The sequence below is a fragment of the Argentina silus genome, assembly GCF_951799395.1.
Source record: "Argentina silus genome assembly, chromosome: 19".
NCBI classification, from domain to species: domain Eukaryota; kingdom Metazoa; phylum Chordata; class Actinopteri; order Argentiniformes; family Argentinidae; genus Argentina; species Argentina silus.
The window spans coordinates 445,320-460,319 of NC_139673.1; the positions used below are offsets into that span (position 1 = coordinate 445,320).

The following is a 15,000-nucleotide window of genomic DNA, read 5'->3' on the forward strand; positions in this document are numbered from 1 at the left end:
ACTGAAATCCAACGATCTGAGCAGATCACAGCTGCAGGCAGGAAACTGACTGACTGACTGACTGACTGACTGACTGTACCGAAACTAAAGTTCACAGCAAAATGCGGAAACTGCCACGATCTGAAAACATGCGCAATAAACAATCTAACGGTTGGGTGAAGATGAAGACAGCGATGGGTAACAGTGCCCTGTGTCCTGCGTCAGTAGAACTGGCTTCAATCCGGACTTTAGTCGAAGACGACGTTGTATTTAACAGAAAGAAAAACAACAGAAACATGCACACCTCGCAACCAGTAGCGAGTAAACACATCACCATATGGTGGGAGACAGAGTACAATACCTGCAGCCGGCTGATCATTTACCAACCAGACAGTTGTTTTAACCTCGAAGATTACACAAGTGATTGTTGATGAAACGCACAGCTGCTGGACGGAGATATCAGCTCACATACTGAAAGGAAGGCGGTGGATGACATCTCCATGTATTTAAACTACGAAAACACACACACACACACACACACACACACACACACACACACACACACACACACACACACACACACACACACACACACACACACACACACACACACACACACACACACACACACACACACACACACACACACACACACACACACGTTGCATCAGAGACAACGAGGACAGACATGTGAATTAAAAGAGCAGAATAACGCTACTCACACATCGACAACAGGCGGATGGAGACACGGAGGCATCAGTCAGATGGAGCAGGACTGGCGAGGCGCGCTCGACAACATCTCCGTCCTCCGGGTTAATCTGGGGTCGTGGGATCGTCCTCGGCTTCGGCGGTGCTGAGGTGTGCGAACTAAAACACACACGGTGGTCTTCTTTTGTTTGTTTTCCCCCGAACAACAGAGGCAGGGTTGAGAGAGTGTGTGTGCGCCGTGGAACAGCAGTCCTGCAGACAGACACCGACGTGGCAAACCAGCACCGCCGCTGCCCTACACGTCATCATGTCTGCGACCGCGCAGCCGCAGATGAACAGAGTGAGGGTTGTCTGCCAGGCTGAGAGTGGGGAAAAGACAGCCTCTGGAAACTGCTGCAGGAACACAGAGTGACAGTTCAGAGGAATCTTAAAATAAAGTAGGCCTGCTGACAGCATTTGGAGATTAAGTAAAGCTGTCCTTTGTGATGTTATGGATATTTAGTTGTTTAGTTGAAAGTCATGTCTGTATTTCATATAATTGGTGAAGGACGGTGTTGAGACTACAGATTAGATTAGATTCAACTTTATTGTCATTGCACAGAGTACAAGTACTGAGACAATGAAATGTAGTTTGGCATCTAACCAGATGTGCAAATGACATGATATTGTAGACAGTGCATGATATTACAGTATGAGGTATTACAGTATTACAGTATTACAGTATGAGGTATTACAGTATTACAGTATGAGGTATTACAGTATGAGGTATTACAGTATTACAGTAGGAGGTATTACAGTATGAGGTATTACAGTATTACAGTAGGAGGTATTACAGTATTACAGTATTACAGTATGAGGTATTACAGTATTACAGTAGGAGGTATTACAGTATGAGGTATTACAGTATGAGGTATTACAGTATTACAGTAGGAGGTATTACAGTATGAGGTATTACAGTATGAGGTATTACAGTAGGAGGTATTACAGTATGAGGTATTACAGTATGAGGTATTACAGGTATTACAGTATGAGGTATTACAGTATGAGGTATTACAGTATGAGGTATTACAGTATTACAGTATGAGGTATTACAGTATGAGGTATTACAGTAGGAGGTATTACAGTATGAGGTATTACAGTATGAGGTATTACAGTATTACAGTAGGAGGTATTACAGTATGAGGTATTACAGTATGAGGTATTACAGTATTACAGTAGGAGGTATTACAGTATGAGGTATTACAGTATGAGGTATTACAGTAGGAGGTATTACAGTATGAGGTATTACAGTATGAGGTATTACAGGTATTACAGTATGAGGTATTACAGTATGAGGTATTACAGTATGAGGTATTACAGTATTACAGTATGAGGTATTACAGTATTACAGTATGAGGTATTACAGGTATTACAGTAGGAGGTATTACAGTATGAGGTATTACAGTATGAGGTATTACAGTATTACAGTATGAGGTATTACAGTATTACAGTATGAGGTATTACAGGTATTACAGTAGGAGGTATTACAGTATGAGGTATTACAGTATGAGGTATTACAGTATGAGGTATTACAGTAGGAGGTATTACAGTATGAGGTATTACAGTATGAGGTATTACAGTGAGTATAAATAAATGAATATAATAAGTGAATATACATGAGATGAATATCAATATGATATGTACAGTTGAACAAGGGCAATATGTATTGAGGCATGTTACATATACAGTGGGGAAAATAATTATTTGATCCCCTGCTGATTTTGTTAGTTTGCCCGATTACAAAGAAATGAGCGGTCTATAATTTTTATGGTAGTTTTATTTTAACAAATAGAGACAGAATATCAACAAAGTTTATAAATTTATAAATTCATTTGCCAGTGACAGGTTAAAAATGTCAGTGAAGACCTCGGCCAGCTGCCCAGCGCCCAACGCCCTGAGCACACGGCCAGGGATGCCGTCAGGGCCAGCAGCCTTGCCTGCGTTCAGCTTGCTCAGTGTGCAGCACACATCAGAGGTGGAGAATGTGAGGGGCTGGTCCTCTGGTCGGCGAAAGTTCTTATCTGTTTGTGGGTGGTGACACTGTTGACACATGTATTGATGTAGACCAGAACGGAAGAAGCATATGAGTCAGTGTCCGTGTGGGAGTCAGGGTGGCCTGAGTGGTGAACATCCTCTAGTCAGTGTCCGTGTGGGAGTCAGGGTGGTCACACTCTGGCTGTCCTCACTGTTGGTTTCACACGTTTGATGGGTGGAGTGTACTTGGGGAGTCGGAACAATGAGGGCTGATCAGACGGTCCCAGGTGGGGGAGCGTGGACTACACTTGAACACCATGAACTTACTGTTTATCACAACATTTCCGAACAATATGGGGTCGTTGAAATAGGCGGCACTTATCCCAGTTGACCCAATACGAATCCCAGTTCACCCAGTACAAAAGGCCAATCTGCCCACTATGAGACAGTGTGAATGAGTGTGTCTGAGAGCATTAAAAAGACAAACCAAGTTATCTGTAAAACACCTTTATTGAAAACGTTTCCTTCATCGTCATCTCCATATAGGCTACTACGCTTCACACCACCACCTTTATCCCTACAAGGCATTTATAACACAGTTATAACAGTTGCGATCTTAAACAAGCAAACTTCACAGTTGTGATCTCCACAAACAATACACAGACTTCTCTTTAAGTGTTATGTCAATTCTTCCTGGTGTGGTTGTCCACTAGTCCCTGATGTCACGTGACTTCTTCACATTGTTTAGTCTGAGCTTTCATTTTATACACTCAATAACAGCAACTTGACTAAACCACTTCAACATATGCCGACATGGGACATGGGCGACACGATCTGAAAAATACAAACTATTTACAAACGTAGAAGGAGTCCTGAGCAGTTAGGCTTTACAACACAGACACAGGGAGGGACATCTGTCAGGGTTTTGTTTTGTTTACTGCTTCAGATAAAAATATGGTAGTCAAAAGAAATACCTCGGAAAAGACACTCAGCTTTTCTTCATGAATGGCTTTGTTGAAAACAGAACACAGAAACAACTTTAGAACATTGAAAACACACAGGATTATAAATATGCTTTGGTTTTTAAATGCTATGCAAAATGGCAATATAAAATGACAAAGATGATAAGGAAAAATATAAAAACAAAATTCCCTGGTTGGGAAGGGAGAAAGAGAGAAAGTCCTGACTACCCCTGAGGTTACCCTGACCACACAGACACACACACAAAGGATGAGGCAGAGGCCTGTAGTAAGGCCATTCAACCAGCAGAGGGGGATCCCACTATTCTTCAGTACTGGCCAATGTTCTCCACTCTCACTGGTTACAGACATGTCAGGTGACAGGAGGGGGGGGGGGGTGGTTCCCTGGTGACATCACAGCGTGGGGAGGCAGGTGGAGGCAGACACAAGTCTTTGATACCATTCCTCATTCCATCCATTACAATGAACCCGTCCTCCGATTTCTACCCCCAGCAGTCTCCCCTGGTGGATACTCTGACCCCGGGACGCAGGTGAGACTACAACTCACTCCCTGTGGCTAAAACAAGACAGAATGTCATTGACTATTTAGTTCTTCTTAAAAATTTGGTTTGAGGTTTTAAAACAGAGTTAGAATGGTTTCTCCCTCCATCACAGGAAACCCAGAGAGAAGAGTCCTTCTGCCGCGCAGGGCTGCTGGGTAAATGTGAGGTCACTTCCTGGTGAGTTGCAGCAGTCAGATGACAACACTGGTGCCACTGCTCCTGGCCTGTGGGAGACATGGAGGCTCCATCAGTGTACTCCACAGAGCATCTGTGTGTGTGTGTGTGTGTGTGTGTTAGGTGTGTACATTCGCCTATTTGAGGGACTATAATATATGACTAATAATATGTGCAATAACATAGCATGGAACAAATGCAGTTGTCAGATTGAGTGGTGTATATGTATGTATTGTATGTATGTATATGTGTGTGTGTATATGTATGTATTGTATGTATGTATATGTGTGTATGTATATGTATGTGTGTATGTGTGTGTATGTATGTATATATGTGTGTGTGTGTGTGTGTATGTATGTATATGTGTGTGTATGTATGTATATGTGTGTGTGTGTGTGTGTATAAACAGTGTGAGTACTAGAGGAGGGATTGCTTTACAGAGTAGCGTTCGTTCCTCCGGGGGGGTTTCTGGCCGGGCTCGTACTCCGTGTAGCTCGGGGGCTTGTCCACCCAGCCCCCCCCTCGCCCGCTGCGGCCCCCCCCGCCCCGCCGGCTGCTGTCGTCATCGTCCGAGCTGAAGGACCCCCCTCTGCGGCGGTTGGGGGGGGAGTGGTGGTCCCGGCTGGGGGGGGGGCGCCTGGTCTCCATCAGGTCGTCTCTGGAGCGAGAGCGGGGGCGGTACAGGTCCCCCCGGGACCCCGCCACCGTGCTCCGCCCCCCCGCCTGGCTCCGTGCATCCAGGGACTCCTCGCTGTAGCTGCGGAGGCGGGGGGGGTGCCGCCGCCCACCCCCGCTGGGGTCGTCACGATGATTGAAGCCACTGCGGCTGCTCTCACTGGAGCTGGGGGGGCGGGTCTTGGGCCCGGGGGGCGGGGCCCTGCGGTGGGCGGAGCCGAGAGGCTGCACCATCGTTGGAGGCATCTGGATGACCCGGCGTTCGTGGGGCGGGCCGTCGTCCAGGCCAGAGAGCATGCTGGGGGGGCCGGCGGAGAAGGGGACCCCCCCCAGGGGCATCATGTGCTGGGGGGGCGGGGCCATCATCTGGCCGGGGGGGGGCTGCAGCAGGGGGGACCGCACCTGGCTCTCCAGGTAGTCCAGCACCTGGTTGTTCCCGGGGTCGTGGAGACTGGGGGGCACGCTGTAGGCCGTGAGCTGGGGGGGGGGCAGGGGCATGTGGGGCACGGGGCCCATGGCGAAGCTCTTCCCTGAGGCTGACCCTGGAGGGACACAACCAATCAGCAGGGCAGATACATGCAACCAACCAATCAGCAGGGCAGATTGTGTGTGTGTGTGTGTATGTATAGCTGTGTGTGTGTGTGTGTGGGGGGGGGGCTACAGACCTGCGTAGAGGAGGGGGTTCATCTGGGAGGAGGAGTGGTGACTCATGGGGCCGTAGACAGGCTGGCCCCCCATCCACGGGGCCATGGCCCTCTGAGCATCCTTTATCATTCTGTGCTGCATCACCGCTGGGGGGGGGGGGGGGGGTTAGGGTGTGTGTGAGAAAGGACAAGGGAGACAGAGAGAGGAAGTTCTTCCTGCACAAGGTGTATGAAGGTATATTAAAGAGTGTGTGTATGTGTGTGTGTATGTATGTATGTATGTATGTATATGTATGTATGTATGTATGTATGTATGTGTGTATGTATGTATGTATGTATGTATATGTGTGTATGTATGTATATGTGTGTATGTATGTATGTATGTATGTATGTATATATGTGTGTATGTGTGTGTATGGGGGGGGGGGGTACCTTTCTCGGGGCAGCAGCAGGTCTGGGGGCAGCAGGGGCAGCGAATGTAGCAGCAGCAGGTCTGGGGGCAGCACTGGCAGCAGCACACAGCCAGGAGGAGGATGAGGAGGAGGGCACCAATCACGATGAAGAGCACCGTCAGCCAGTCTGGGGAGAGCGAGAGCACGGCACCACTTCAATCCAACTTTACTGATCCCCCAGGTGAAACACCACAGCCTTACAGAACCACTCCACACATCAGCGGCCCCGTTTCCCAGACACAGATGAAGCCTGGTTCTGGAATGATCTTCCAGCAGAGGTGGTCTGAAGTCCAGGGTTAGGGTTGTTGGTGGTGGTTAGGGTTGGGGTTGGGGTTAGGGTTTAGGGTTAGTGTTGGGGTTGGGGTTAGTGGTGGTTAGGATTAGGGTCAGGTTTAGGGTTAGGGTCAGGGTTAGGGTTAGTGGTGGTTAGGGTTAGTGGTGGTGGTTAGGGTTGGGGTCAGGGTTAGGGTCAGGGTAGGTGGTTAGGGTTGGGGTCAGGGTTAGTGGTGGTGGTTAGGGTTGGGGTCAGGGTTAGTGGTTAGGGTTAGTGGTGGTGGTTAGGGTTGGGGTCAGGGTCAGGGTTGGTGGTTAGGGTTGGGGTTAGGGGTGGTGGTTAGGGTTGGGGTCAGGGGTGGTGGTTAGGGTTGGGGTCAGGGCTAGGGTTGGGTCAAGGTTAGGGGTGGTGGTTAGGGTTGGGTTCAGGGTTTGGGGTGGTGGTTAGGGTTGGGGTCAGGGGTGGTGGTTAGTGTTGGGTTCTGGGGTGGTGGTTAGGGTTGGGTTCAGGGGTGGTGGTTAGGGTTGGGGTCAGGGTTAGGGTCAAGGTTAGGGGTGGTGGTTAGGGTTGGGTTCAGGGTTAGGGGTGGTGGTTAGGGTTGGGGTCAGGGTTAGGGTTGGGTCAAGGTTAGGGGTGGTGGTTAGGGTTGGGTTCAGGGTTAGGGGTGGTGGTTAGGGCTGGGGTCAGGGGTGGTGGTTAGGGTTGGGGTCAGGGGTGGTGGTTAGGGTTGGGTTCAGGGTTAGGGGTGGTGGTTAGGGTTGGGGTCAGGGTTGGTTAACTTACGGTAGACGATGAGTTTGATGTCGCGGTCTGAGTCTCCTGAGGTGTCTCCCGCGGCGATGACAGAGCACACGTACACACCGTTGTCCCACCACATGACCTCATTTATCACCAGGTCAGCAGCTGTGGACACACACACACAGTCAGATACACACAGTCAGATACACACACACACAGTCAGATACACACACACAGTCAGATACACAGTCAGATACACACACACAGTCAGATACACACACACACACACACAGTCAGATACACACACACACAGTCAGATACACACACACACACACACAGTCAGATACACACACACACACAGTCAGATACACACACACACACAGTCAGATACACACACACACACAGTCAGATACACACACACACACAGTCAGATACACACACACACACAGTCAGATACACACAATCAAGCCAGTAAACAGCAGAGGTCCAAGCAGAGGAAGGAGGAGGACTGACTGTTCTGGACGGAGATCCTGCGTTCGCGGTAGTCTGCTCCCAGCGTCGGCTCGTTGGACCCCCTCTTCTGGATGACGGTCCTGACGGTCCTCTGGCGGTCCGGGCAGTCGTTGGACGGGTCCTGACCCAGCTGGAGGGCTGTCTGGTATGCTGGGGGGAGAGGGGGGAGGGTCATTAGAGTCCGGGGCTAACCAGACTTCAGCCTGACTAAAAATGTCTTCTAAACCAACCTTCTCTCACTCTGCAGGACGTCCCTGATTGGTTCTACAGTCCAGAGGCACGGTCCAGGGTTCTCCCCGGCGTGTCTGAACAGCATGGCGCTGGATCGCATCATCAAAACCCGACTGGCGTTTATTCATGTCAAAACGCGCAAAAAATACCAGCTAAAATGCTAAATTCACTGAGGAACAACATAACACTTTCACTTTTGCTTTTAACAACAATGTTGTTGATGATCATAGGGAGTTGGGTTAGGGTTATGTTGTTGATGATCATAGAGAGTTGCTCTATCATGACTAAATATATTGTTTAATTTGTCTAATGTTTCCATAGTGGCACCAATCTTCCATTCTGTGGGGAGAACCCTGCCATGGAACCTCTTTACCCAGACGGGTCGGGTCAGAACACATTCTCATTTACAATGACGACCTGAGCTGACCCTCCATATCTCACCTGTACAGTACAGGAGTACTCTAGTACAGGGCTATATACAGTTAGGTCCGGAAATATTTGGACAGTGACACAATTTTCATAATTTTTGTCTCTGTACGACACCATAATGGATTTGAAATGAAACAATCGAGATGTAATTGAAGGACAGACTTTCAGCTTATATTCAAGAGGTTGAACAAAAATATTGTATGAAACGTTTAGGAATTGCAACCATCTTTATACACAGTCCCCCATTTTCAGGGGCTCAAATGTAGTTGGATAAATTAACAATCATAAATAAAATGTTCATTTTTAATACTTTTAAGTCTGGAACCCATGGACACCAAATGCTGGGTTTCCTCCTTCGTGATGCTTGGCCAGGCCTTTACTGCAGCTGTCTTCAGTTGTTGTTTGTTCGTGGGTCTTTCTGCCTTTAGTTTTGTCTTCAGCAGGTGAAATGCTCGATCAGGTTGAGATCAGGTGATTGACTCGGCCATTGCAGAATATTCCACTTCTTTGCATTAAAAAGCTCCTGGGTTGCTTTCTCAGTATGTTTTGGGTCATTGTCCATCTGTACTGTGAAGCGCCGTCCAATCAACTTTGCTGAATTTGGCTGAATCTGAGCAGACAGTATCTCCCTAAACACTTCAGAATTCATCCGGCTGCTTCTGTCTTCTGTCACATCATCAATAAACACTAGTGACCCAGTGCCATTGGAAGCCATGCATGCCCATGCCATCACACTGCCTCCACCGTGTTTTATAGATTATGTGGTATGCTTCGGATTATGAGCCGTTCCAAGCCTTCTCCATACTTTTTTCTTCCCTTCATTCTGGTACAGGTTGATCTTAGTTTCATCTGTCCAAAGAATGCTGTCCCAGAACAGGGCTGGCCTTTTTTGATGTTTTTTTGGCAAAGTCTAATCTGGCCTTTCTGTTCTTGAGGCTTATGAAAGGTTTGCACCTTGTGGTGAACCCTCTGTATTTGCTCTCGTGAAGTCTTCTCTTTATGGTAGACTTGGATAATGACATGCCGACCTCCTGGAGAGTGTTCTTCACTTGGCTGGATGTTGTGAAGGGTTTTTCTTTACCATGTGAAGGAAGCTGCGATCATCCACCACTGTTGTCTTCCGTGGACATTCAGGCCTTTTTGTGTTGCTGAGCTCACCAGTGCATTCTTTTTCTCTCAGAATGTACCAAACTGTTGATTTGGCCACTCCTAATGTTGCTGGTATGTCTCTGATGGATTTTTTTGTTTTTGCAGCCTAAGGATGGCCTGTTTCACTTGCACTGAGAGCTCCTTTGACTGCATGTTGTGCGTTCACAGCAACAACTTCCAAATGCAAATGCTACACTTGGAATCAACTCAGACCTTTTACCTGCTTAATTGATAAAGAAATACGAAGAAATAGCCCACACCTGTCCATGAACCTGCAGGTGGATCACTGACTTCCTGACAGACATGTAGAGATGGTAGTAGACTTCAGGAGAAGCCCAGCCCCAACCGCCCCCCTCATCATGTGTGACTCCCCAGTTAACTTTGTGGAGTCATTCAGATTCCTGGAGACAATAATTTCACAGGACCTCAGGTGGGCGGAGAACATCACCTCCACCATCAAGAAGGTCCAGCAGAGGATGTTCTTCCTGCGGCAGCTGAAGAAATTCAACATGCCACAGAAAGTGATGGTCGAGTTCTACACGGCCATCATTGAGTCCATCCTCAGCTCATCAATCACCGTCTGGTTCGCTGCCTCCACTGCCACGGACAAAGGCAGACTGCAGCGGATCATTCGGTCAGCCGATGATGCAACCTGCCTACCCGTCCCACTCCAGGACCAGTAAGAGAGCAGGAAAGATCATTGCTGATCCTTCCCATCCTGGTCACAACCTCTTCCAGAGACTTCCATCCGGCAAAAGGTTCCGGTCAATCAAGACTAAAACCTTGCGCCACCTGAACAGTTTCTTCCCCATGGTAGTGGGGCTCACAACCAAGCCCCCTGCCTCTCACTGACTCTGGGACTTAGTCCATATTTATGTAGCCCGTATTTAGTTTTTAGTATTTAATGCTATAATTGCACTGTCTGCCTTACCTTTTTGCACCTCACCTAACTGCAAAGACATTTACAACTGCACCTCGCCTGTATAAAATGCTGCTAATGTTGTATGTTGTATGTGTATGTTATGTGTGATACCCCTATGTCTGTATGCTACTTGGAACCGGAATTTCCCCCTGGGATAAATAAAGTTTCTATCTATCTATCTATCTATCTATCTATCTACCTGTAGAACTCCAGGACAAGAGCAGTGTGTGTGTGTGTGTGTGTGTGTGTGTGTGTGTGTGTGTGTGTACTCGTACCTGTAGAGTAGTACTCCAGGACGGGGTCCTTGCAGAAGGACTTGAAGCGCCAGGTCAAGACCACATCCTGCAGGTTGGCGGAGGTGGAGTAGTCACAGCGCAGGACCACCGAGGCAAACAGGGCCGTACTCCTCTGTGTCTGGGGGACGTTCACCTGGATACACAACCCTGACACACACACACACACTCAGGGTTAGGTGTGTGTGTGAGAGAGAGAGGGAGTGTGTGTGTGTGAGAGAGAGGGAGTGTGTGTGTGTGTGAGAGGGAGAGAGAGTGTGTGTGTGTGTGTGAGAGGGAGAGAGAGAGGGAGTGTGTGTGTGTGTGTGAGAGAGAGGGAGTGTGTTTGTGTGTGTGTGTGAGAGAGAGAGAGAGGGAGTGTGTGTGTCACACAGACAGAGCTATCAGTTCAAAGTGGCTAAACCAGTAAAACTAGGTCGGGAAACAAAGAGGCAGGAAATATGCGAGCGTGAAACCTCCGGCCCTGTCTGACACACATTCAAACGCTAGAACGGACAGACACACCGCTTTTAGGATGAACCGACACCCCCGTTCCCCTCTGTGGCTAGACTACCCAGCTCTCTGTGGTGGTCCCAGTATCCCAACACTGACCCCCCTCCTCAAAAACCAGTGAAAAGTCCGAAATATCAATTTCATGTGATTTTACCCCAATCTAGGAAAACAGACACAGGTGTATTCTGTAATGTGAGTTGCTCATGATGTCATCATCAGAGACAGGGAGAGGAAACACGACACGGTGAGTCATCGGTGAGACTAGATCGGTATTCAACTGTCCGGTAAACAAAAACTGCAAGTCATGTGACCGATACCGCGGCCAAACTACGGTAACTCCGGTCGAAATTGACTAGCTGTTGACTCAAACAACTAACGCTTCAAATAACTCCCTAAGTACACAATACACAACCTTCTCTGTGTAAATAACACACAATCCACAACTGTGGGACAGACTGCTGCACATTTACAAGACAAAGTAAAGTTACCTGTCGGGAGCGAGCAGAGCAGAGCAGCGGCCAGGATCAGCGTCCGCATCATGATTGATGAGGAACAAATCAAACTCTCTGGTCTCCAATGAATCCGATAAAAACAGACACACCCGCAAGCCCGTATGTGGAAACCTCAGCACTAGCCTTATCAATAATCAATCAGTCAATCTGTCTCATCGGTCCCCATGGTTCCGCCAGTCGTCGCGGGGTCGTTTGATGGCTCCGCGCCTCACCGACGCGTCCTGATGCTCCCGGTCACACCGGACCCCGCCCCGAAACAGGTGTACGTCAGTGACGTAGGCAGGTACTTTACCAGGAGGGACGGTGTCGCTTTCTTTGGAGATGAGGGAAAGCAAACATGCGAAACGAAGTGATGATGCATAATTCAGGGAAAACATATATTTACGTCAAATGAAATATCACGAAGCACATTTATTTTCTGCTGTTGTAATTAGTGATCAGATGTCTGATCAATTAATTCAACATGTTTCACGCTTCTTTGCAAATATTACCACCAATACACAGCGCTATGGTTGCTCCAGGGAGACAGGCAGTACTCAAACACAACCACCAGATGGCACCAATGAGCCGCTAATAAGAAGCCTGTTCAGTGGTGCAGGAAGACAGTCTGTCTGACCCTTCACCTCTCTTCTCCACTGAATACAATTACAACATCCCTCCCTGCCCTGCATGGAACTCTGCAATACCCTCACCACACTACTGGGCCAAGCCGGGCCGTACTGGGCTGGCCTGGTTACAGGTCTCCGGGGAGGCGGGTGGAGGTAGAAATCGGAGGACAAGCTTGTTGTAATGTATGTAACGGAATAAGGAATGGTATCAAACATTTGTTCTGTGTGTGTGTTGTGTGTGTGTGTTGTTAGCACCCTGTAGTTGTGTCCTCTGTAGCGGTGTTGAGGGTCTCGTAAACAGTTCCCCTCTGGACAAAGGCTGAGGCCCGGGGCATTACCATGAGAAAGGACTGCCCCCCCCCACCCCAGACCCCCCGCCCCCCTCTCCCAGACCCCCAGACCCCCCGCCCACCTCCCCAGACTCCAGCCTACAGGCCTTGAAAACAGCACTGCTATTTCAGACACACCCCCTTGCGTCACTGCCAGCGCCCAAATAGAACTAACCCTAACCCTAACCCTAACCCTAACCCTGACCCCAACCCTAACCCCGACCCTAACCCTAACCCTGACCCCAACCCTAACCCTAACCCCAACCCTAACCCTAACCCCAACCCCAACCCTAACCCTAACCCCAACCCTAACCCTAACCCTAACCTAACCCTAACCCTGACCCTAACCCTAACCCCAACCCTAACCCTAACCTAACCCTGACCCCAACCCTAACCCTAACCCTAACCCTAACCCTGACCCCAACCCTAACCCCGACCCTAACCCTGACCCTGACCCTAACCCTAACCCCAACCCTAACCCTGACCCTAACTAACCCTAACCCTAACCCTAACCCCAACCCTAACCCTAACCCTGACCCCAACCCTAACCCTAACACTAACCCTAACCCTAACCCTGACCCTAACCCGAGAGAGAGAGCATGTGTGTGTGTGTATAGGTATGTGAACATGAATTCCTCAAGAGATTGTTTTCGCTCCCATAAGCACCCCCCCCCACACACACACACTCTCTGCACCTGCAGTCTGACCTCCAGTACACTTCCTGCTATTGTATCCTGTCCCCTCTCTGGTGTTCACCCCTATCCTGTCCCCCCTCTGGTGTTCACTCCTATCCTGTCCCCCCTCTGGTGTTCACTCCTATCCTGTCCCCTCTCTGGTGTTCACCCCTATCCTGTCCCCCCTCTGGTGTTCACTCCTATCCTGTCCCCCCTCTGGTGTTCACTCCTATCCTGTCCCCTCTCTGGTGTTCACTCCTATCCTGTCCCCCCTCTGGTGTTCACTCCTATCCTGTCCCCTCTCTGGTGTTCACTCCTATCCTGTCCCCTCTCTGGTGTTCACCCCTATCCTGTCCCCTCTGGTGTTCACCCCTATCCTGTCCCCTCTCTGGTGTTCACTCCTATCCTGTCCCCCCTCTGGTGTTCACTCCTATCCTGTACCCTCTGGTGTTCACTCCTATCCTGTCCCCCCTCTGGTGTTCACTCCTATCCTGTCCCCCCTCTGGTGTTCACTCCTATCCTGTCCCCCCTCTGGTGTTCACTCCTATCCTGTCCCCCCTCTGGTGTTCTGTTATATGAATCTCTCAACATTTGTCATGGAAATAAAACTTCTGGAAGTCGACTTTTGACTTGAAGATGTCAGGATGTAACAAGGAAAATTGACACACACAAGCATGCACGCACGCACGCACACACACACACACACACAGACAGACAGAGTTGTTGATCCTTCATGTGAGTGATGTCATATTTCCTGCTGATCTGTGTAAGATTCTGTGGCCTTTGAGGGAGTTGCTCAACTACATTCCACACGGCCCTTCCCTAACCCCCCCTCCCCCACACACACCCCACAGGCAGCCCTTCCCTAACCCCCCCCCCCCCACACACACCCCACAGGCAGCCCTTCCCTAACCCCCCCCCCCCCACACACACCCCAAAGGCAGCCCTTCCCTAACCCCCCCCTCACACACACACACACACCCCATGGTCAGCCCTTCCCTACCCCCCCCCCCCATGGTCAGCCCCCCCCCCAGTGTGTGTGTGTGTGTAGGAGGTAAGGACAGAGGAGAGCAGCATGGTCAGGGTTGAAGATTACTTTATTTAGAGAAGCTGTTGTCATAGTAACAATGCATCTCTCTGCTGTTGTCATAGCAACACTGCATCTCTCTGCTTTTGTCATAGCATCGCTGCATCTCTCTGCTGTTGTCATAGTAACACTGCATCTCTCTGATGCTGTCATGGCAACACTGCATCTCACTGCTTTCATAAATAATAACACATCCTTAAGGAATATGGTTGGTTTAATGGACGGATGGATGGAGGGTTATTGCATCAATCCCAGTCACAGAACACGTGATGTCAACACACACACTCACAGACAGACTCACACACACTCACAGACAGACTCACAGACACACTCACAGACACACTCACAGACAGACTCAAGGGCAGACTCACAGACAGACTCACTGACACAACAACACAGACAGACTCACAGACAGACTCACAGGCAAACTCACAGACAGACTCACAGACAGACTCACAGACAGACTCACAGGCAGACTCACAGACAGACTCAACACAACAACACAGACAGACTCACAGACAGACTCACAGGCAAACTCACAGACAGACTCACAGACAGACTCACAGACAGACTCACAGGCAG

At 49.1% G+C, this 15,000-nt stretch overlaps 2 protein-coding genes and 1 long non-coding RNA gene across 3 annotated transcripts in view; all 3 read right to left on the reverse strand.

Moving 5' to 3' along the window:
* Positions 1–952, reverse strand: part of tmem39a (transmembrane protein 39A) — an 8,145-nt gene extending 7,193 nt beyond the window's left edge. The window contains exon 1 of the mRNA XM_083691219.1: positions 702–952. The gene's annotated coding sequence lies outside the window, so the exon portion shown is untranslated. The remainder of the gene's footprint in view (positions 1–701) is intronic.
* A 2,220-nt stretch (positions 953–3,172) lies between these two features.
* ildr1a (immunoglobulin-like domain containing receptor 1a) lies at positions 3,173–11,954 on the reverse strand. The gene is made up of 8 exons (XM_083691218.1): positions 11,697–11,954; positions 10,699–10,866; positions 7,693–7,842; positions 7,225–7,344; positions 6,148–6,294; positions 5,737–5,862; positions 4,835–5,613; positions 3,173–4,446 (listed from the first exon to the last, which is right to left on the reverse strand). The coding sequence occupies exons 1-8, from the start codon at positions 11,746–11,748 to the stop codon at positions 4,414–4,416; spliced, it is 1,575 nt and encodes a 524-aa protein (XP_083547344.1). The 5' UTR covers positions 11,749–11,954; the 3' UTR covers positions 3,173–4,413.
* Positions 11,955–14,410: 2,456 nt separating this feature from the next.
* Positions 14,411–15,000, reverse strand: part of LOC310820117 — a 1,618-nt gene continuing 1,028 nt past the window's right edge. Inside the window, exons 1-2 of the long non-coding RNA XR_014554800.1 lie at positions 14,904–15,000; positions 14,411–14,858 (exon numbers count right to left, since the gene is read on the reverse strand). The exon at positions 14,904–15,000 is cut by the window's right edge and continues 1,028 nt beyond it. This is a non-coding gene — a long non-coding RNA (uncharacterized lncRNA). The remainder of the gene's footprint in view (positions 14,859–14,903) is intronic.